This window comes from Sprattus sprattus (genome assembly GCF_963457725.1).
Source record: "Sprattus sprattus genome assembly, chromosome: 2".
Taxonomy (NCBI): Eukaryota; Metazoa; Chordata; class Actinopteri; order Clupeiformes; family Clupeidae; genus Sprattus; species Sprattus sprattus.
The window spans coordinates 57,574,559-57,597,066 of NC_137921.1; the positions used below are offsets into that span (position 1 = coordinate 57,574,559).

The 22,508-nt window shown below is 42.9% G+C and overlaps 1 protein-coding gene across 2 annotated transcripts; it reads right to left on the reverse strand.

The window, feature by feature from the left end:
• Window positions 1-1,520: 1,520 nt before the first annotated feature.
• Window positions 1,521-14,214, reverse strand: tie1 (tyrosine kinase with immunoglobulin-like and EGF-like domains 1). 2 transcript variants are annotated; one of them, XM_080860436.1, is made up of 23 exons: window positions 14,107-14,214; window positions 12,957-13,250; window positions 12,744-12,857; window positions 12,417-12,572; window positions 12,167-12,298; window positions 11,816-11,956; window positions 11,412-11,540; window positions 10,584-10,729; window positions 10,313-10,457; window positions 9,810-9,968; window positions 8,807-8,944; window positions 8,151-8,435; window positions 7,538-7,828; window positions 6,355-6,545; window positions 5,965-6,178; window positions 5,658-5,768; window positions 4,967-5,157; window positions 4,571-4,684; window positions 4,271-4,341; window positions 3,323-3,363; window positions 2,991-3,087; window positions 2,674-2,773; window positions 1,521-2,245 (listed from the first exon to the last, which is right to left on the reverse strand). In XM_080860436.1, the coding sequence occupies exons 1-23, from the start codon at window positions 14,147-14,149 to the stop codon at window positions 2,174-2,176; spliced, it is 3,375 nt and encodes a 1,124-aa protein (XP_080716562.1). In that variant the 5' UTR covers window positions 14,150-14,214; the 3' UTR covers window positions 1,521-2,173. The 2 variants fall into 2 exon arrangements, with proteins under 2 accessions (XP_080716562.1, XP_080716563.1); XM_080860437.1 differs by lacking the exon at window positions 8,151-8,435.
• Between the last annotated feature and the right edge of the window lie 8,294 nt (window positions 14,215-22,508).

Sequence of the window (22,508 nt, forward strand, 5' to 3'; positions counted from 1 at the left end):
TGTGTTGTTTGGGGGGTAGGCAGCCCTATCAGGCAAGGCTCGGAGAAGCAGGAAGTGTGTTTCGAGCGGATTGGGGCCAGTACCCATGCAGGGCCTCAGCAAACACACTCACACACACACACACACACAAATACACACAAACATACAACATGCATACCACTCACTCCCTCACACAACCACACACACTCTCTCGTACGCAGTGCCTGCATACCCACTCTCGTGCACAAACTCTTTCCTTTTCTAACACATATTACACCACTGCTCTATCCTGGGTACAATCAAGTCATAGAGGAAAAAACAAGACATGATTTCATGATGATGTAGATGTGGTCTAAATGTGTGGTCTGCACCACAGGTAAGCTTACAGCAAATCAGATAAAGTTTTGCATCATGTGAAGAAGCAAGCAACAACTATAAAGCTCTGTAATAGCAACGAAGAGCCAACACTGTCTTGTCTTAAACATGCCAGACAAATGACTTCATGCATTTTCCTGACATCTACAACAAACACACAGCCACAAACAAAAACAGTTCCAAATGCATTGAAGCATAACCTATGTTTCAACTTTGTGAGGATAAAATGTTAGTCTGTGTGTGTGTGTGTGTGTGTGTGTGTGTGTGTGTGTGTGTGAGAGAGTGTGTGTGTGAGAGAGTGTGTGTGTGTGTGAATGCTTTCTAAGGAAGCTGTGCTGCCATCCCTCTGCATGACAGGCTATGGATCTGTGGTTCTGTGGCTTGGTGCAGAGGAAATCCTCTGACAGATCAGTAACTTGCAGTAGGGAAGAGTCTAAGTTTACACTGGTCCATCACTGTCCTACAACAGCCCTCAGCTAACCCTAAAACCTAACTATTTACTCTGGTGTGAGTGAGTGTGTGAGTGTGAGTGTGAGTGTGAGTGTGAGTGTGAGTGTGAGTGTGAGTGTGAGTGTGTGAGTGAGTGAGTGAGTGAGTGAGTGAGTGAGTGAGTGAGTGAGTGAGTGTGTGTGTGTGAGAGTGTGAGTGCTTGTGTCTCCAAACACATGTATGGGTGCATATATGCAAGTGGGTGATAATGGATTCTTAATGGCAGGCAGTTACTATAACATTGAGCGAGCAAGAAGAGCATTGTGTACATCAGCCTGACAAGAGATTCTGCATGGATCATAGAATCTGAGTTGAGAACAAATATTTTCTTGAACAGCAGGGGAAGCATTGGGATGGTGTATTGCGTCCAAAAACAGTATGTTAACAATTCAGTGTTCTTATGAATCAGAAGTAGATAACACTCCCAATAAGCTCTTGCACAACTGGCTCTTGCTCATCTAACCACAGACGCAACAAATGCTAATCATCTAATCAAATCATTCATTCAAATCACTTACTAAAAAAAACAACCATATTTTGAAAAGGAGTTCATTGATTTCACTTTGTAGTGAGGCCAGTCACAACAAAGATCATTTAATTAAGAAAATTCATGAGAACATTTACCTTTATATTCCTATCCTATTATATTAGATACCTCTAAAAAAAATAGGCAGCCTAAATGCTCTATCCAAAAGTATCCCAATTCCATCCATAATACAGTTCATGAGAAATGGAATTGGTCTGCGTTTCTTCAAATGGTATACAAGGCTACGTACAGTAGGATAATATGCTTCAAAGCCTTTTATAGTGCATACACAAGTCAGAAGGAAGGAAGAGAACATACATACATTCATACAGTATACTTTGTAAATGCCATTTATCTTAAGTGCTACATTGTGAGACTTTAGTCACCTCTGCCGATTTGAGTCAAGTGTTATCCAACGTATGTCCATAATGTTGATCTCAGACAAAGGAAAAAGTCGCCCATAGTTGGGGACAGCAGAGTTTCGTGACCAGAGTACCCCCCCAGACCCTGTTGCCTGGCAAAAACACAAACACAGGGAGTCGCTTGAGAAGTCCTATCCATGTACAGACGCTCCTGAGGCAAGAACCATCCACAACACCTGAGACAGACAGCTCCACAGAGAGGCCCTGAGACCCCGAGAGTCAGTGTCCTTTCACAGTTTGCTGTCTAGAGCCAGGTGGTCCGAGTGGAGCGCCGGTTATGGACCTCGGCATGAGCTGCAGGGGGGTGGCAGTAGCGCGGTGTCCGGCCACGACGCCCCCTACCCGAGCAGCGCACCCTCTCAGGGACTGGGGGGGCTGGTAGTCAGGCTTCTTCAGCAGTGGCGTCTATGCCGGCGTAGGTGAAGTTCTCAAAGAGCGCCATGTTCACATAGGCCTGTGAAATATACAGACAGTTAGAAGAAGTATTGCCTGGGTACTGCCACACATATACAGTAATATACTGCAAAGAAGACAAGTGACTACAAATGTACACGTGAGGTTTTGAGCATACTGATAATGGGAGACATAACTTGAATTGCATATTATCATGTACTGACATCCATAGTTCTTGCCTAGATTGAATGTGCTGTGACCACACAGCATATCATGTGTGATTAATATAAGCATATGCATTGATCTGTGCTTCCTAATTTTCTGACAACAGTCTTGTATACTCTGTCTGGCCAAGTATTGGAACCTTATTAAAATGTCAGGCTTCAACCCTTGAGTTCAGCCTTACTGGTATGTTTATTTGGGTATAAGTGTATAGCTTGTGAAGAAGTAAATAATTGTTACATTCAACTGTTGAGTTTTGTCCCTCACCTTCCTTGCCTCTTGCATCCTGGTGAGCTGCACAGAGATTTGTGAGAATGGCGGTCGCTCGTACGGCCGATCTCTCCAGCACTGTCGCATCAGCTCATATCTGCGGAGACAAAACCACCCTCAGCTCTCACCTTTATTTATCAAGATTGTTAACTGTTTTAATGTACATTTTAAAGTCACTCCTCACAATGCGCACACAGTTTCTGGGATAACATGAATTTAGCCGGCATCATCGATTAGTCAACAGTTTTAAATTTACAGACAAGCTTGGCCTTGCAATGGAGTCTGTGTAAGAATGTGTGAGGGGGTATATTTACACTTCATCGTCACAGTTTTTAGGTTGCTCCATTCTGAATCCCTGTGGGAGTTTCTCATAGAGCTCAGCACAGGTCATCCCACAGTATGGTGTTCCACCTAAGAGCAACAGACAGACAGAGATGTGAAAAGACTGATCATGACACCAATACCAGCAGAGCCAACATGAGCATCATAAGCACACAAACTTCCTTTTTCCCTAAAGTTATAATCATAATCATCCTTGTTGCTCAAGGCCAGTTCTCACTATCAGATCCACTTGGTGAATTATAGTAGTGGAAAAATGGTCAGCTTAGTATCGCTAAACTGAAAAAAAAGACAGACATTTGCTCACCTAAGCTGACAATCTCCCAGAGAAGGACCCCAAAAGACCACCTAAGGCAGGTGAGGAAACAGTGAAATGGACAAAGAGATAGACAGAGAGAGGGAAAGAGAGAGAAATAATATTTGAGAGTGGGTTTGTGAACTTGACAAGACAAAACGTGCTTTGCTGCTATTCGATATTTTTATTTTAAGACTTTATTTGCTTTAAACATTTAACGGTTTGTTGGTTTGTTCGTCTGTGTCTACTGTGATATTCAATTGAGTGTCACGTGTAATAAGAGGTGGCAACCCTTGGGGCACCAACTTCCTTTGGTTGTTGAACAAGCAGTTCTCATGGCTATAAAAATAGGTTTTTTGACAGGGGGTTTGCAGGCTTGTGGCAAAGTATGTCTACATATCCAACTTCCTTGCTTACTTTATCAGTTCCTTTGCACTAATTTATCGGGCGTGGAATAGTACATTTTGTAGTGGAATATGAATTGTTGTTTACACGGCTATTCCGAGGTCACACTATGACATCAAACCACTGTTTAATGCTCTGTTTAATATGTTGTGATACTGCAGACCAAACCGCCACCTCAGCTTTTAGATTTTTTTTTTTTTTTTTTTACACGTTTGGCTCATGCTGTTATCAAAGGGCAACTGACAACTGAGGACAAACACTACTGAATATTGGTTTGAGCTGCCTCGGAAAACACAGCCTTGGTGGGGTCCTGATTACGTTCCACAAAGCAAATGAAAAGATCTTTGCTAACATTCATATTAGTGTGAAATTACATTTAGATTTCTGTGAAGAAACCTCTTCCAAGGTCAGAATATGAATGCTTTGTTTACCAGCAAATCAGGGCCATGACAGAAATAAATGAAACACTGTTGAGTTTAAACAGACGGAGTTACACAGTTGTGTTATAAATCGAAGACAACTTTTTGGGGAATCGATGATGTGCCAGACACTCACACATCACTCTTTGTGGTGTAGACACTGTAATTCAGAGACTCTATGGCCATCCATCGCACAGGCAATCTTCCCTGAGAGAAGAAGAAAGAGATAGTTGTAGACTTTAATAATTCATACGCACATGCACACAGAGTGGAGCCCTCAGCAATGTTAATAATATCTACTAATGTCCCTCTTCTGACCCCTGCTGGCGAATGCTGAACATACAGTACATGCACTGCTACAATTCCACGGGAAAATGCTATTTCTAAGCAAGAAATGTGATACCTGTCAAATCTCGAAATCTATTGGCACACTTACCATAGTTTTCTTGACATATACCTCCTCTCCTCGAGACAAACCAAAATCAGCGATCTTGGCAACCAGGTTTTCCCCGACCAGCACATTTCTGGCGGCTAAGTCTCTGTGGATAAACTGGAGACAGAGAAGATAGGCCATACAAGGTTTTAAATCAGCATCACATTAAGATCTACACAGTACCCAAGCTGATAGTATTATCCTAAGAGATGTTATGCCCACCTAGACTTGTAGTAAAAAAATATTTGTCTCGTAAAATGAAATCATTAAAATACATTCATAAATACATCTAGCTTTCTAGCCTTCATCTCATTAAAAAGTTCCCTTCTCCAAAACCTGTGCTGTATTTCAAACAGCACTACATACTTGCTCCCCGTAACACCAGCCACAAGGCCGTACCTGTTTGTCGCTAAGGTAATGCATGCCATTTGCCACATCAACGGCAAACTGAAGCAGCTGTTGGGAGGTAAGAGTGGAGGCAGTGCCATGCTCTTTGGCGAAGGCGGGGTCTGTCTCCAAGACACGGCTCTTTCTCAGGAAGTCCAGCAGGTTCCCGAAAGGTGCGTACTCAATGGCAATGTAGAGGTACCCTGTGAATGTACAAGTATGTCAGACAACTCTGAATGTGGTAAAGAAAGAGTGCTCTCAGAATACTTCTTGGGATGGAGCATGCATCTAAACAAATGTCTTCAGCAAATACTGTTCAGAACCACTCTCTATCCAAGGCCCCCTTTCAGTACACTTATGCAATAATCTAATCTGTATTTAGTGGAGCTGTTGGGTAAGTCAAAAATTGATTTCCTTCTGGTTCCATGGAATATGAAGGTTTTTGTAAATAATGGCAAAGGAACATACAAAACAAACATAATTGTCCAGATTCCGCTAACTGTAGCGATGCTGGCATGCCAAAAAAGAATGTAATCAAATGTCAAGCCCACAATAAAGATAGAAGGTCTTTCCTGCATGCTTGCACACCAAAAGATTCACAAAATCAAGACAAAGATTGATCCTCATGTTTATCTTGTCTGTAATGTCAGTTTTGGTTGACTATATCTAAGTACCAGAAATACCCACAGGATGGCGCTCTCACCTCTATTCTCACAGGCACCAATGAGGTTGATAATGTTGGTGTGCTGGCCAAGCTTACAAAGAACCTCCAGTTCTCCTGCAAAGTCTCTGTGATCGTTCTCAGAGGCAAACTCTAGTCAAGAAAAACAAAAGAGACACAGACGTCCACACACACACATATAGAGGAGGAGGAGAGAGAGGTCGGTTAAAATCATATGCATTCATGCATCTTGATGTGAATGATCTTGTATGTATATATGTTTTATATATAATATATATTTTATGTGTGTGTAGTTGTGTGTTTTTTGTGTGTCTCTCTCATGATTCACCTTTCAGCATTTTTATGGCGGCGCTCATCTTATTGCCGTCCTTATTCTTAATCATGGCCTTGATCACTTGGCCAAAGTTGCCCTCACCGATGACATCCTCAAACTTGATGTCTTCCCAATCAAGAATGGGGTAGGTCAAAGGCTCCGGGTTGGGCTTTGGACGTCTGGTCAGAGTCAGGGTACCTGAGTTGAACTGCAGAATGGTCTCCTCCCCCTGAGCAGGTGCAGAGAGAAAGACATTATCTCCACGAGGTGACAAATGCAAGTGTGTGGTTAGACTGCTGATATCTATTAAGAATAGTGCATGTTTGCCTCTGTGTGTGTGTGTGTGTGTGTGTGTGTGTGTGTGTGTGTGTGTGAGTACTATGCAGAAAGCAGTGGGCTGCTTACCGATCCAGACTGGTAGGTGAAAGTGCGCCGACGCTTGAGCAGACTTTTGCGTATGCAGAAGAGGACCAGGAGGGCCAGGAGGATGGTGACACAGGTGACGGTCACTGAGCCCACCACTGCCACCAGAAGCTGATAGCTGTCTCCTCCCAGCTTCACCACTCCCTGGGTGGTCGGAGTAAAGCTGGGTGTACCTGCAGCAAGATGGTTTATTGTCTCAGTGCAAGCAGAGGGGCATCCACCGTGGGTCTACGAATCACTTTTAATACATTGTAGTTAGCTCTACATGACACTACGTTTTGTAAAACAAGCATTGTATATCTCTAAATATAGTGCATAAATGCTCTGAGTGTGAGATTTTCTAGCACATTAGGCTTATACTATGAAGAAACTCTGAAGACACAGACAGGTGCTCTCTTGCTTACATTCATATGACCACCTATTGTGTAGATGTTTTCCTTTTAAAGTTCTGTTCCAAAACTAGCATGCAAAAACTTTGCAAACACCACTTACAGCCCAGCTGACACTGATAGAAGCTTTCCAACACACTAACTGGTGTCTTTTGGCAGTATAGCTGGAAATGTCATGCTGTGAAAGCTGCCTATGTTTGCCTATAAACCCATACCTCAAAAAGTGTCAAATTGTTGTAAAGTGTTACTTTAAAAGGTAAATCTAATTAAAACTCAATTTTTTATGAGTATCTAGTTTTTATAACAAATTCAATTTAAATACAATTTAATGGTACAGCGTTTTGTGAACGGGAGATAGCCACACCTGTCATTTCCTCTTACCCTCCAGTCTAGCCATATGTAGTAAAGCTGGCATAAAACCAAATATACTGTACATCAGCTAGCAAACTAGATAGCTTTAATCAGTGCATGCAATGCTGTTGTTGGTGGTCGGCTGTTAGCTAGTTAGCTAGCTAGTTAGCTAGCTAGTTTTAGGCAAAACACCTTACTGTCTCTTGAACAACTACAACAACTTTGCTCCTCTTATGGTCTCATTGCTAATGCCACGGACATAGGCTTTGTAAATACATAACAAAAAGTGTATTCCCTGACAAAGCAGTATTAAGGTTGTCTTAACAGCGCTTTTCCATATACAGTATAACCTTACAAATCTTTCACACCCTGTGTAATGATAAACAAAGGTTCTTTACATTCTTTCTTTCTGCAGAGACACTCACCATCTCCTTGGGTCCTGGCTTCCACAAACTTGCTCCATTCACCAGGCACCTTCGAGGATGCCCTGACCCTGAACAGATAGTTGGTGCTGCCATTGAGGGCGTTGATTTCCTTGGTGGTCTTATTGCCATCATCTGTGTCCACCCAGAGGTGCAGGCTCCCTTGGCCAACAGGTTGGTACTCAATGGTGTACTTAATGATGCCCCCGTTGGGGTCCTCTGGGGGCTGCCACTGGACTCGCACAGCGTTGAAGGAAATGGGCTCAACATGAACGTTCCTTGGTGAAGAGGGCCCTGAAATGGCACAAAACGGCACATACAGGTTACTACAACAGGGGGGGATCCTCTTTGATTACACATACATTTTAATTCAAAGTTCCTTTTCCTGCACTTGCTTTTGTAAATCTGAAATTTAGCCTTTACTGTAATTTAGTAACTTTTTAATGGCTATGATGAAAAAGACTATCTTCCTCAGTCCCTGAGATTTCCGCTCTATTCTCTCTCAGTATGCAGCTACAGAATTGGACCTTGGGAGAAAGCATAAAGGCACCTCTCCCAGGCATCTGAGTGCGGCCCAGAATGGCACTGCCGTGGATGGTTAAAGGGGGAGTGTTACCCTGGCTGTTGACACGGAGGATGTATGGCTTTGAGGCTGGCCCGAGACTGCCACAGTTGACCAAGCGGACGACCACGCGGTAGTCCTGGTGGTACTCCAGGTTGTGGAGATTGATGGAGTGCACACTGAGCAGGATGTGCTTCTCCCACTGCTTCCTCCCTGTGGGTCCGGAGAACTCAACTAAAAAGCCAGTGGCTGAGCCGTGGCTTCTGGGCAGAGACCACCTGACGGTGGCATTACGGCCCTCCAGTGAGCTGAAATCGATCTCTGGCCTGGCCGTGGGCTCTGACGACACAGAACATGCAGTCAGAGGCAGTCCGCCATTCCTCCTGGGTCACTCACAGACAGGTTGGGTCACTTCCCGCTTATTCTCCAGCAGCTAGCAGAACTACTTGCACCTAGCAGGCAAACTATCAGTGTACAGTCCAACTGGTTGCCTAGCGAGCAGCAGCTAGCAGTGCGACTTGAAGGACACACAGCTAAACACTGCTGCTAGCTAGCAGGCCAACAAAATGGAATGAGTTAAGATGCCAAGATTCTTCCTCTCTGCTCTACACTGACCAATATAGCGTACTATACTCACTACACACTCTTGCCCTGACTGCCCTGGATTTGTACACTGTAGCATTTATTGGACAGATTTTGATGTCTAGTACCTGGACAGTCAGTCTCCATGATGGCCTCTGGTCCCATGTCCCCCTCTCCTCCCTCTCCAGGCCTGGTGAGCTGGACCCTCACAAGATACCTTGTGGAGGGCTGCAGGTACATCAGTCGGATGGGCTCACTGCTATAAACTGCAATATAGGGAAAGAGAAAAAAGGATCTCTGATGGGTCCTTAAAGTAACATTATGCAACAATTATACTTCAGGATTAGGGTAAGGATAAGCAGTTTCAGCTTAAAATAACAGCTTGAAAAAAATTGGGGCACTACAATGACTTTTAATATGGAGAATCGCCTCCATGCCATTGCCATACCAGGGTCCGTAGGCATAAAACTGTTAAATGTAGGTTTGCCTGAAGCCGGCCGGCTTTCTACTGTCTGCCGAGTAGTAAGAAGCTTATTTGCCGTTTTGCTTTGTCTTGTGTTGTACTTGCTTGATGTTTGACTGTTGTTGACTAACTAGTTTGTCATAATGTCAAAGTCAGCACATTTCAAGAGATTTCGTTAGTTTTAGCCGCTAGCATGTCGTTAGTGAATAGCAATTGATCCGGAATGTTACTTTAATGTTGAAACAAATGACTTGTGTTTTCAATAGAAAAACATTTGTGAAGATGCACAGGCATTTTCTTTACGTTTACTATTTCCTTGTCACACAGGGACAGATTTATGAGAACTTCACTTCATGAGAAAACATTTTAATCTTGAATTGCTCATTGTTGCCACTCTTGCATTAACAAATTCCTTAAGGGTTGCCTTCAGAAGCAACCAGCACCGCAAGACTTACTATTTCCAGACTAATCCAAGGTCAGGACTATATTAGGTCATGCTTTAGTAAAACTGTACAATAAATCACAGTAAAGCAACATGCAATTACTTTCATCACTACTTGGGATCAGCTATTCCTGCTAGTAACAGGCTTCTACTAATACTTCCTAGATTGTAGGCCAAACAAGCATAATGGCACAACGTCTTCAGTGAGCCTTCTGCATGAACTCACCCCTAATGGAGGAGAAGGAGTCCCCAGAGTCCATTGGTTTGTAGAGGAGTTTGGTGGAGATGATGGGTCCGTCTCCTCTGTAGGTGTCCACAGGCATCACCACAAGCTGCTTGCTCTTCTTCTCCAGCAGTTTTGGAGGTGTGGTAGGACATGGTGGTTCTGAGTAGAAAAAGAGAAGGGATCAAGAATACAGATTCTGTCACAAGAGGCATCCCAGTATTTATCAACCCTATAGGGTTTGGCATGTGCCATGAGAGCAGACTGTGAAGGAAGAAGGGGTAGAACTGCCATGATAGTTTATTGAGATAATGTATGTTCACCCCTGAATTATAGGTGATAATAGCAAGACACTAGACTATAATGCCTTCCATCTTTAAATGTGTCTTTTCATAAAATTTGTAATAATATTTTTTGTCATTTGGCATTTCTGTCTGACATTTCTGTAAAAGTACTGAAAGAAATATTCTTGACCATTATGAAACATTAGCAAAATCCTTGCTCACCTTTGACAGTTAGATTGAACTTGCGTGAGTCCTGCCCACCGTTTGTAGACACTCTGCACTCCCACAGGCCTCCATGCTCTGCATTCAAGCGTGGGATCTCAAAATGTGCAGTGCTCTTGTTTGAGTTTGTGGTCGTGTGGACAGGCTGATGACAAAACATGGACAACATCTGTTAATGCTTGCAATTAATATAAAAAAGAATAGGACTACACCCTCCCACCTGCACACACACACACATGCATGCACATTGCGCACACGCACACACATTTACCTGAAGTTCCGTGCTGTCCAGCTTGCGTAGCACTATGCTCATGTGCCTGGGTGGGGGATTGCCCGAGGCTGAGCATGTGATGGTTGGACTCGAGTGCATGTTCCACTCCAGGTTGCTGGCCATCTCGATGATCTGGGGGGCGTGCTCTAGAAAACCAGAGCGAGACAACCAGACAGCTGAACAACTGAGACTACTTTACATTTAGAAATGACCTCATCAGGTAATCAAAGAAACCTTGTAATGAAAGCAATTCACAGTACAGAGTACCTGACTAGTGCTGTGTGCGAATTAAATCCAAGTGACATTGCATGTCAGTACTTATTCTTCAGAAATGGAAATATCAGTTCTACTATATAATACTGATATAGTTAAACAAATATACAAAGTGCCATTCCTCTGTTTAGTTGGTTTCTCGTCATATATTATTTGAACATGGCCTTAGTAAGGTCTAATTAACCACATCAAATCAAAGTCTTTTCCAAGCATCTGGGTATCAGATGCAGGAGTATCTGATGAGTGTTAAGAACAACAGGAAAGCAATAAACCAGCAGGAATAATGAGCACAAACTAAACCAGCAGGAGTAATGAGCACAAACTCCACCCAACACAAGCAGCCTCTGGACTGTTGAATGCCATCGAACAGCAACCGCACACTGCACCGTAACCTACACACTGTGTCGGGGTGTAGTTTGTGTAATCAAAGTAGTATTTTTTTTAATACGAACTCATGTGGATGTGAGTCCTACCCTGTGACAAATCTAAAATGACAGCCCCCCCTATCCTCTCCCATAAGTGCATTAAGTGTCTAAGCTGATGTTTATTTCTCACCTGATTTCTCGCAGTGCTGCCCCTGCCACCCCGTCTGGCACTGGCACCCGCTGTAGGGGCTGCAGGTTCCCCCGTTCTTGCAGTCACAGCGCAGCCGACAGTCCGCTCCATACATACCATCAGGACATTCTGTCAGAAGGCATTAGTCACTTTTTCATACAAGTTGAAATCTTACTCAATAATCTCCACTCATCCTGTGATAACCTTTGATAACTAAATAAATATTGGATGAGAATTATGAGAGTGAGAATATAGTGCTTAACTTAGACAATATCTATCTAACTCCCTCATTACAGAATTATTATGAACTAATTAGGTACTTTACACAGTTCAAAAACCTCAGCACGTGTTTCAACAGATTTGCCGCATAAACAGTATGTTCTAGAAGGTCACGCTGATCTTACTTTCATTGCAGAGGGCTCCGTGCCATCCACTGGCACAGGTGCATCCGTAAGGGTCCAACAGACAGAAGCCCAATCCCTTGCAGTCCATCATCTTATTACATGATTCCTGACAGTTGTGACCAAACTTCCCCTCCTGGCATGCTGCAGATGACCACACAGTGACATTTTAGGATGCACACGAACATTATAAACAATGGACCTTGATTACTCAGGTATAAACAATACAGCAGGAGAGGGAGTTATCCCTCGCCAGCTTTGTGGGAGACAGCTCTTTGTCCTGTCTCAAACATGGTTCTAGCTCCGTGTCCTGCCTCAAACATGAGCCTTTGTGGTTGTAGTCCCCACACCCACCTGTCTCACAGCGCATTCCCATGAACCCTGGTGGGCAGATGCAGTCTCCACTCTTGTCGTGACACATCCCCCCGTTGAGGCACTCGGGGCACTCCTGATCACAGTGGGGCCCCCACTTCTTGCCTGGGCAAACTAGGACATTCACACAACAGGGTGGTTAGCCTCAGTTCCAGCATCAACATGTATCATCTACACGCAGTGGTGTTGTGACTGGCGCTGAGTACGGTGAAGAATGGGGAATGCTCTGTACCTCTCACAATGAGTCTCATACTGGTACCATACACCATACTGTCACCAATGAAGTTGGCACTGTAGATGCCGGCACTCTCCTCGGTGACGTGGTTTAAGGTCAGCCTTGCTGTATTGTTTACACGTTCTTGCACATGTGTTGTGTAGTAGAAGTTACCTAAAATGGTGGAATGCTTAATTGATCAGCTTATGAAATCAGGCCATAGAGTAACCAGGACATGGAGGAGCATCATGGTATTACAGAGTTAAACCACTTAGTCCACAAAGCAATACACAGCCCTCAAAATATATTTTTTGTTTACTTGGAGGAAAGAGAACATATTATTACCATTATGTTTCCATGTGATCTCTTCTTTCCTGTCTGTGTTATGGATATGTATGACCAATTCCACCGAACCTCCCTTATTGGCTGTCACGGAGAGTTGTGCTGGAACCAATACTCCTGTGTTTCATGTAAATAAAACGTGTTTACTATGACACAAATAGAGTGACAAAACATAATTTGAAGTTTGTCTTGACCATTGTCAAAGCTCCCTCCTACCTTTGTTGTTGCTGATAAAAGTCACAGTATGGCGGTTGGAGTCATGGGTGGAATGGCAATAAAAAATGCCTATTTGCTCTATATTGTTGAAGCCAGATGCCACCACCTCACTGGTGGCCACACTGGCCACTCTATTCACTTTGAACTTCGGTGGGTTTGGATACTTGATGATACTGAGGTCTTTCTTGATTTCCAAAAGATGTCTGGGATCGCGCTCACCAGTGACACATGTGAAGGTGCGCATGTGACCCTTGTGCTCCAGATTAGAGATCATGGTGAGATCCATGACCGATTCTACAAAAGACAATGTTAATGAATATCTCTTGATATGAATGATTTTAACCATGCAGTGTTTTTACTGAGAACCTTATGTGAACCTTTATTATTCATGATTTTCAACATCAACTATTATTAAATTATCCTTTAAAACACCTGTCCATGATCCCAAATGATATTACTGTAAGTACCATACACAATCAATACAAATTATAACAATTTTCTTTATTTTTATTTCAGTGACAGATATTTTGAATGTTCCAAATAAGAGAGACATTTTAGTCCAGTTGTTTTCACTCGTAAACAATGTGTCTACAACCAGTAGCTTCTGCTCCTTTTCAATCTCTTGTTCTCCATTCTTCATCCATTCCCTTCCTCTACATGCCTTTGCTAGGCATATGACCCCAAAACAATGGTAGGAAACAAGGATGAGCTCTGGTAATCTCAAGAGATCACATTCCACTTCAGATACTGTGGGCTGGCGTGTGCCCTTACTAATCAAGAAAGTATTCTGATAGCAGTAGTATATTAATCTTAGCTAGGCAAGAGTTCTGTTCGTGTTAGGCGTGATAAAGAAATACCAAACGTTGCTACAGTTCATACCAGATTCGATTTCAAACCCGTCAGCAATGAATTTCTATTCCGTTTAAAGTCTACGCATGTTCTCAAATGCATCCCCCTCACCACAATATATAGGCTAATGCTGAACATTACAAAGTGTGTAAACTGTATAGTCTGACACTATATGAGTAAGATTCCATTATACGAATTAGATTTCTTGTGTACACTGGGTTTAAGACTGACGATTGCAACAACACACTAGACTTTATTAATTTACTAAGGAGCAACGGGTAAATATGAAAACTATCATTACCTGATGTGGAGATAAAACATGAAAGTAAAATTACGTAAATCATAATTCCAGTTTTTCTGTTGTAATCCGCAAATTTGTGGATAATTCCAATACTTTGGAATTGATATGAAGTCCGCTTTCCAGATTATTATTCCACTGTGCCAATGAGAGTGGCACTCTCAATCATTCCGATGTTACATCCGTACAATCACATTTAGGAAAGATCTGATATTTTCTGAGATGTCTTTTAGTCTAAAAGCTTCTACGACATTCAATAGTCTCTGAGCTATGTGTTCTCAGTAAACTCCGCTCCTCTGGGTGGGAAAGGAAGGAAAACGCGTCACGGCGTTCGGGAGAGAGGTCTGAGGATTTTGGCGCTTCACACTATTTCTGTTTGACATCAAAATATGGCACACTTGTTGTCTGTAGAGTGTTAGTTATCACGTCGATGATAGTAAAATAATTTGCTGAAATGATCTATTTAGATGTCGCACACTTTTGATCTAATAATATGATCTGATAATAAAAGAAACAACATCCAAACATATGTTTAGTGTACTGTAGTATCAGTTCATGAGCAATCAGCATGCTGTGTAAGAAGTGGATACTCTGCTCTGCGACAAAATCCATCCAAAATGTTTTATAGGATTTTGATGGATGGCTCATGCTTGCTTCAACATTTATTCATTCACTTTCATAATTCTTATTTACATCTTATAATTTATAATAACAAATATAATATAATCATATATAAATAATAATTATAATAATTAGGCTATATCATTTATAAGTGTAAGTCTATACACATAGAACATGGGCCAAAAACAGGCTTTCACTCCAACCAACCATACAGCTGCACTGTATGTCACTCAGCCTGTACCGGTTGCAAGTCAGATTGTGTGATTAATTATGCAGACATGCATAGAAGCAGATGTTCATTCACCTGTGTTAGCAATTGAATGTTGATTCAAAATTCGTACATGCTGTTGGGGACACGTGCACAGGAACACAAACCTCTCCCTGAGATTTGTGTGGTTTGTCCATGAGCGCCAGGAGTCTAGCTCTCCCCTGATGCTCTTACAACAACAACACATGGGTTTCAACTTTAGATCGCTCTATTGGATTGAGAGCAATTGGAAATGTCAGCAGCATTGTGATCATCGAACCTCTTTTCCACTACTTCAGTGAGTGTCAGGAAATGAAGAAACAATCTTACTTTGCATTTGTTTTGTCTGCCTGTTCAGTCTGGCCTGTAATTGCATGGAGAGAATCCAGCATCACACTCTCTGAAGTCATTAAGAGAGCGCTCGAGCACACTTCGGACAATTGTGGGTGGATTGCAAAAGTGTTGATTTCATGCATTCCCTTGGTTTCCTCATCACTATATGCAGTCAAAGTTGACTCCACTGGGCATTGTTGGGCTTTCCTGTTTTCACTTTGTCATAAGGCTAAGATAAAAACGGTACGGGCATTTATATATATATATTCTTCTGCTGACTAGTTCTCCTAAGCAGTTGCACTCATTGTTTTACACAGCTATCATTCATCTCTATCATCTTTATATGCTTACGCATGCACATGGCAAGCAGGTTTTCTTGGTGTGCTATTTTTTATCTCCTTTTTAATGGCGACCTTTGAAGACAGTGCCAAACAGATACTGGACTGTGTGGAATGTTTTGTGGTCTTCCTTTTGGCACTGTCACCCACAGTCCACTGTATCAGTGCTCGTCACACCAGAAATAGCACTTCACCTTGAGCAGCCTTTCCTATTTCCTCTGCAAAACACCTTTTAAAAGCTCATCCATAAACAACGGCATGCTGCTGCATGGTAAACTCGACAAACAGGACATTTTTTTGTGTTACAAGCACTGCTGGTCCTTGCAGTATACAGTGTACTTACTTACATGCATTGCACCTTAACCACTGAATACATCGGATCAAATATATGTGTCACTCAAAACTCACACCGTTTGATATCTTGAGAATACTTTTCTCTCTAATGAACATTGCACAGAGCAATCCATTTTGTAAACCTAGGCTCAGTATGGCTAAGAATACCACACATTTAAAGATGCCAGACATACTGTAGGGAATTTCAATGGAAATAACTAAAAGCTTAAAAACTAGCCAGGTCAATATTTTATGGTTCTCAAGTGGTCACACTGGGTATGACTGAACACTGTGTGTTCCCTCAGCACCCCAGCGGTGGTGTTAGGCTAGGCGATGTGGAGAGAGGATAGCCCTGAGTTGGAGGAGAGGAAGCCCCCGGGGAAAGGCACCACATGCTGTGTCAACAAAGACACTGGCCCTGGGCTCCTGGGCCTGGGGAGACAGGGTGTGGAGATGCGGTGTGCTGTGTCTGGGTGGGTGGGGTCCTGGCTGGGGTAGAGCTACGCTCTTTAAGCAACAGTAGCTATTGTCCCTGAGGCCTTTTGTTGTCCCGCCGTAATCATGTGTTGAGTTTATTATGAGAGTGGAGGGCTTGTTGATTATTTTTCCTTGCTGTTGTTGGCTAGCATTAGACGAGTCCTACTCTCTCTCTCTCTCTCTCTTTACATGCCTTCCTTTTAGGGGTCAGCAGACAATATGCATATGGCTGGCTAGGTCTCTGAGAAAAAGGGATCTTTGAGGTTGAACCGTTGTCAGATACTCTTAAAGTTATATTTATTTTATGTTTCAATTGCAGTTATGGTGTTCTGCTATTGTTTGACGTGTTTGTGTATAAATGATCGTAATGTGGGTTTGCAGTTTGATAAAAACTGGTTGTATGTTTTTCTAAACAGTCCAGCTGTGAATCTGTGAGAATATTTCCAATCTAAGCCGTGCTCTCTCCCAAAGAGAGGACTTAAAACACCCTGGCACTGTTTTGGCACTTTTTTTTTACTCTGCATGTGTGTTGGGGGTTTGGTTGTGAAAGGCTTGTGAGAAAGTTTGTATTAAATTCCCATTTCCACCCATTGTGAGGAGCACTGGCAGACTTCCACACGCACTGACCCACTCCGTGTGAGGGAGGGAGGGCGAGTGAGAGCCCCGCACTGGGAGGGGGGGGGGGGGGGGGGGGGGGGGGGGTGCTCCGCACTGGTCCTCAGTGGAGGAACAAGCGTCCCCCGTGGAGGAACAAGCGGCCCCCGTGGAGGAAACCCTGCCTGGGACCCAGAGCGCTCTGGGTGCTGCGATAGACCTCAGGGAGGCTGCAGGAAATCCCTGCCGCGATAAAAGAGGGTGAAAACACTGGGCAGCTTGGGAAACAAGTGTCGGGCCTCCTGTGTGTACTGTCAGGAAAATCCATCCATCAGCTGCCGCACAACACTGGGGCACATTTCTGTGCATTCACTTTCCCACCTTGCCAGGGTGGCGGGAAAAGCTCCTCAAGGTTTGAGAGCTGACAAACAAACATCTCTCTATCCATCCATCTCTCCATCCATCCATCGCTCATCCCCATCTCACTCCTTGTTATATTCTGAAGTCAGTGGAATAATACTGTCAGCCCTTCATACAAGTGGCTCAGTAAGAGTAATCCGTCAGTGCTCCGTGGAATAACAAACAAGCCAGTGGCCAGCGAGGGCCGGAGCAGGCGAGCGACAGACACAGAGACAGATCTTTGATGATGAGCAGCGGGCCTGAGGGACCTTGTGAGGAGGATACAGGGGCAGGGTGGAGGAAGGGACAGAACAAAGAAAGGAGATCTCATGGCTGGGGGACGCCGACTCACCGAGGGGATCAACACTTCCCTTCGCTCCCGTGTAGCTCCCAACACTGACCTTCGATTGTTACCGTGGTTATTCTTGTCAGGCGTCGTCCCATGCAGATACAAACACTACACAGAGAGGGACAAACACAAAGCTTTTGAAGTACATTAGACAAACCATGTAAAATGTAACCTTGTGAAAGTACTTTTGACTATGTAAATGCATTACTAGATTTTCTTAAATATGTCATGGATCATTAAGTCATAAATATGTTAGCATGTGTAAAACATAGAGGCATAAGTCATATTTAGATTATATCTTACAATTTTTATTATTGTTATTTCTGTAATTATAGTAGTGTAATTAAGAAAAACTATAACAGTGCTGCATAGCATAGTTCAAACTGTATTCCATGTGGAAATCTGCCATAATGGCCTATACATTGTCTTGAAAATGAGGGGTTAAATCAACAAATGTGACTCATATCGCAGAGGGTCCATAGGCAGTACATTACAGCCATGCACAGAGTGCCTGCTAAGCACATCGCACAAAAGAAAGTGTCCAAACTACCCAGCATGTCAAGGAGAGGTGCCACACTTCCCACACTCTTTCCTTTTCCTCCTCTTCTGGCTGGAAAAGAGCTTGAATGTCTTCAGCCAAATATCTGTGATACAAGCAGATATTCTGTGATCCCAAACCCTGACTTCCATGCTTCCATGGTATCATTGCCTTAGTGACATATTAATGGTGTCCTACCGCTTGATGTGGTAGCTGGGTCATAGAAAAACATCCTTCCTATATTGATATGACAATATCACATATGCTTGTAACATTAGTTTGACTGATAGGTTGCCAACTGAATGTCCTCAGAAGTAAGTGTAGACTGACAACTGCCAGTGTTAACAACTGTGAGTTGAAGAACTGTAAGCAATCTGTATATTCTGGAAGGAAACATGATTGACTTTGGGTAAAATGCAGCAGACTGATGTAAATGACTGAATCACTAAAGTCATATTCTTTAGCTCAGCATTGTTCCAGACCATAGATGCAGTGGATATTGTTGAAAATGTGTAAAGCTAGTATGACATTTAAAGTTGGCTCCTATCCTGATTACGCAAGCGAAATTACTTGTGAAATAAATATATCTGTTTTTATATGAGATTAATTTTGTCTAAGAAAGCAAACGGTGCACAGAAAAACATGCTCGATTCATCCTTGAACTTTCTTTCCTTTTTTCATATGTTAGATGCCAAGATTGAAAGGTGCAACAAGCAACATGAGAAAAAGCCTATAACTTTGGTCATTGGATCTAAAGACATTTGTAAAGAAGTATATAGGCTCTTGACGGAGCATGAGACCTGTCTGACATTTCCAAAAATAGTTCGTCTAAAATTGGGGTTTGTACTTGTCATCTCACGTGAGTTGTTGCACCCTTAAAGTCTCTGTCAGTTTTATGATGCTTTAGGTTGTGTTAGACTATCTCTGCAATTATGTTTCCACAGAGACTGGCATGGCTTTTCACTCATATTGTCAGTATCCAGTCTAGTTTCCATGTACTGTCACATATGAGGTGTGCCTGCCCAGGGGGAAGTCCTCCATCCGGGTGTAGTGTGACCGTTCCCCTGAGTCAGCCACTGGCCTGTGCAAGGTTTCCTATCATGTCCTGGTCAAGTGCCGCTCCCACTAACGCTAACATGGCCTCTTATAGTGACCCCTTGACATATTTCCAGTGCTGTGTTACTCTCCCCTCCAGCCCTAGGGAGCTCGCACACACACTCACACACACATACTTACAAGCACACACACACCCACACACACACAAAAACACAGCTGGACCTTACAGGCTGACATATGTGCTATAGTATTGTGGTGATGAGGTGGACAAGAGGGGAGTGTAGGGGAGGTGTCTGCTGATGACTAAGATGTCCATAAACCTCATGAGCCCCCATCCCACTGTTTACTCAAAGGAAGTAGTCATCATAATAAAGAGTCATATTCCTGCCAGACTTGCTAGTAACGGTGCTTTTCTTTTTTGAGGGGATTGAGCTTTTGGCTCAGTGCGTGACAGCTCGTTTTCCCTCGGAACAGTAAATAATCATTTCACAACAATATTTAGAACAACACACCAGTTCACTTACTTTGTAGTTTAAAGGAAAACAGATATTGCGAAAGATCACAAACAGATTACTGTCTTCAAATGTCTTGCCATTTTGTATGAAAAATAACAGGTGGCCTTTCTGTGTTATGAGAGGTCAAACTGAGGCACACAAACTCATGGTGGTTACAGTAACAGAAGAAGATAATAGGGGTCTGTGTGGTCTTTTGAACAACAGAGCTTGGGCCATCACCACAGGAATAGAACAACTTTCCCTTTCTGATTATTTATATCATACAGGAGGATGATATTTTAACCAGCCATAGTCTCTCAGGAATAGAACCACAATCAGGATGTTATGATATTGGACAGGAGATGGGTGTGGTTTTGTGAACAGAGTGTATTTATGAGAGAAAGACAGATCAAGAAAAATATATTTGACATGAATAAATGACAGAAATAAACACTGAAACACATTTTAATGAAAAAGGAGAGAAAGTAAGAGAAAAAGACAGAAAGATGCGTGTCATACTGGTTTTATATTGACAGTGACAGGGCATCAAGGCAGAGAGAGATCAGGGCAGGATAGTACAACTAAAGGTGTCTATGCAGGCTGTGCAGTAACCAAATCAGAGAGGGGACGGAAGGAGAAGGCCAGAGAAGAGGTCAAATCTGCCATAACCATGTATGAGAGAGATAGATGAACAGATCAGCGGTGGACTCTGCCGGCCTCTTGAGCCTGTGGATCAGGAAGCGTTGCTGCTGGAACTGATACACGAGCAGGAAATGGGCCAAGCGGGAATAAAACAGTGGGCAGCAGAAACAGGAAGTCCTGTGCCGGCCTCCTGTCTGCTGTGTGTTTGCTCAGCCCGCGGCTGCGATCCCAGAAGCCTCTCTGGAAAGCAGCTGGAGTGGTGGCCACACGCCACTGGCCCAGCATGCACTAGGGCTTGACCAGAAGTTTCTATCAGTGCAAAGTGCTGCTTTATGGTAATGTGCACTCCTGTTCCACGGTGACTTCCAGTGTCTCCCACAGTGTGTGCTGAGTATATAAGCTATTACTCTTTCACATGAGTTCCACAAAGCACCCCATGAGCAGATGCAGTATGGAAATACGCAGCCATACATATGCATTTGTGTGAATGCTGCAGAGAGAAGGGTGCTTTGGCACATTACTGCTTACACAAGAAGGGGGTCCTCATGCATTTCAGCTGAAACGCACAGGAGGTTTTAGGTATGGGAGATAAGTGCCAGAGATGAAACATGACTTTGTTTTGATGTTAATGCTGGGAGGACCTTTGGCCCTGGGAAAATCTGGAAGAGTGCCATGTCAAACTTGTTACTGTTTAGCTTGTCCTTTCAATTATTAGGTTTTCTGCCAAAAAGTGTAGAAATATTTCCTCCTCCTTGGTCTTTTGTTAATTATTTAACCACCCCCACCCTCTAACATAACATATAGTTCAATATAATAATAATAATGTATTAATAATTAATGCTGGCAGAAAACATGCTTGCTTGTGCTGTTCTGTGTTGGAAGCTGAGCTGTTCTGAGCTTGTTATGTATGTTATGTTATTAATGGGTAAACTTTGTTAGATTTTGGAGTACGGTGGGAAAGGGCAATGAATCTGGGACACCAGATGTCACTGTTAAGTATTTGCAGGTTGTGACAACCGTTAAGAAAGGTGCCCATTTGATAACCCTGTAAGCTACTGAATGACACACCTGTTCAATGTGGACACAAATAAGTCAATTGGATTTGAGAGATAATGATGGTTATTAAATTAAGTTAGAAGGCATTTGCAGAAAGTCCCCTGATCACATACACAATACATTCAAAATCAAATTCTTTATAACAAGAAAAAGTAAAAACTGATTATAAAATGTATTGCAATATGTCACCATATCCATAGGTTCATGTCATTTGTATGAATTTGTTAATGCAGTGCTTGATGTTGTTCATCCTATTTTGCTTTCATCAACTGTGTTAAGCAGATCAGAGCAAAACAAGGGGCAGGTATCTTCACCCAGACCCACAGCTCAGTCCTGGAGGGAACAGACTTCTTCACTACATAGCCTTTTTTACATCCTATTGAGCTTGTTGTCATAACCCTCTTGTTCACACACTCATGAGCCAAACTAAACAGTGCTGAGATAAAAATCACTGAAATACCACCTGAACAAAACACATCTGGTTTTCAGTGCGGTGTGGATGTTGGTAGTTCCCGTTTCAAAATGGAAGGAATGTTGAGATGCTTATAAGTCACTGTACTTTGTAGATGTAAAATAATCAGAATCTTAGCACCCTGTGATTGTATGTGTGTGTGTGTGTGTGTGTGTGTGTGTGTGTGTGTGTGTGTGTGTGTGTGTGTGTGTGTGTGTGTGTGTGTGTGTGTGTGTGTGTGTGTGTGTGTGTGTGTGTGTGTGTGTGTGTGTGTGTGTGTGCCAAAGACAGAGATACAGAAAAGGTTAGAGAGAGAGAGAATGAGAGTAAGAAAAAAAAGATGAGGGATATGAAGACAGATAGTTTGAATCTCTAAATAGGGTATGATGTTCCAAACACTAGCATCTTGAGCAAGCAGACGTTGCTGGCTCCATGGCTATTGTTCTTGTGTCAAGTTGTTTTTCCTGACCAACAGAG

Excerpts from the sequence above, each read along its gene's own strand:
- tie1 (XM_080860436.1), bottom strand. The coding sequence starts at position 14,149 with ATGATTTACGTAATTTTACTTTCATGTTTTATCTCCACATCAG. Across the intron at positions 10,458-10,583 it reads TGGACAGCACGGAACTTCAG|CCTGTCCACACGACCACAAA; the intron begins GTAAATGTGTGT and ends TTTTGTCATCAG. Across the intron at positions 3,088-3,322 it reads CTGGGAGATTGTCAGCTTAG|GTGGAACACCATACTGTGGG; the intron begins GTGAGCAAATGT and ends TGTTGCTCTTAG.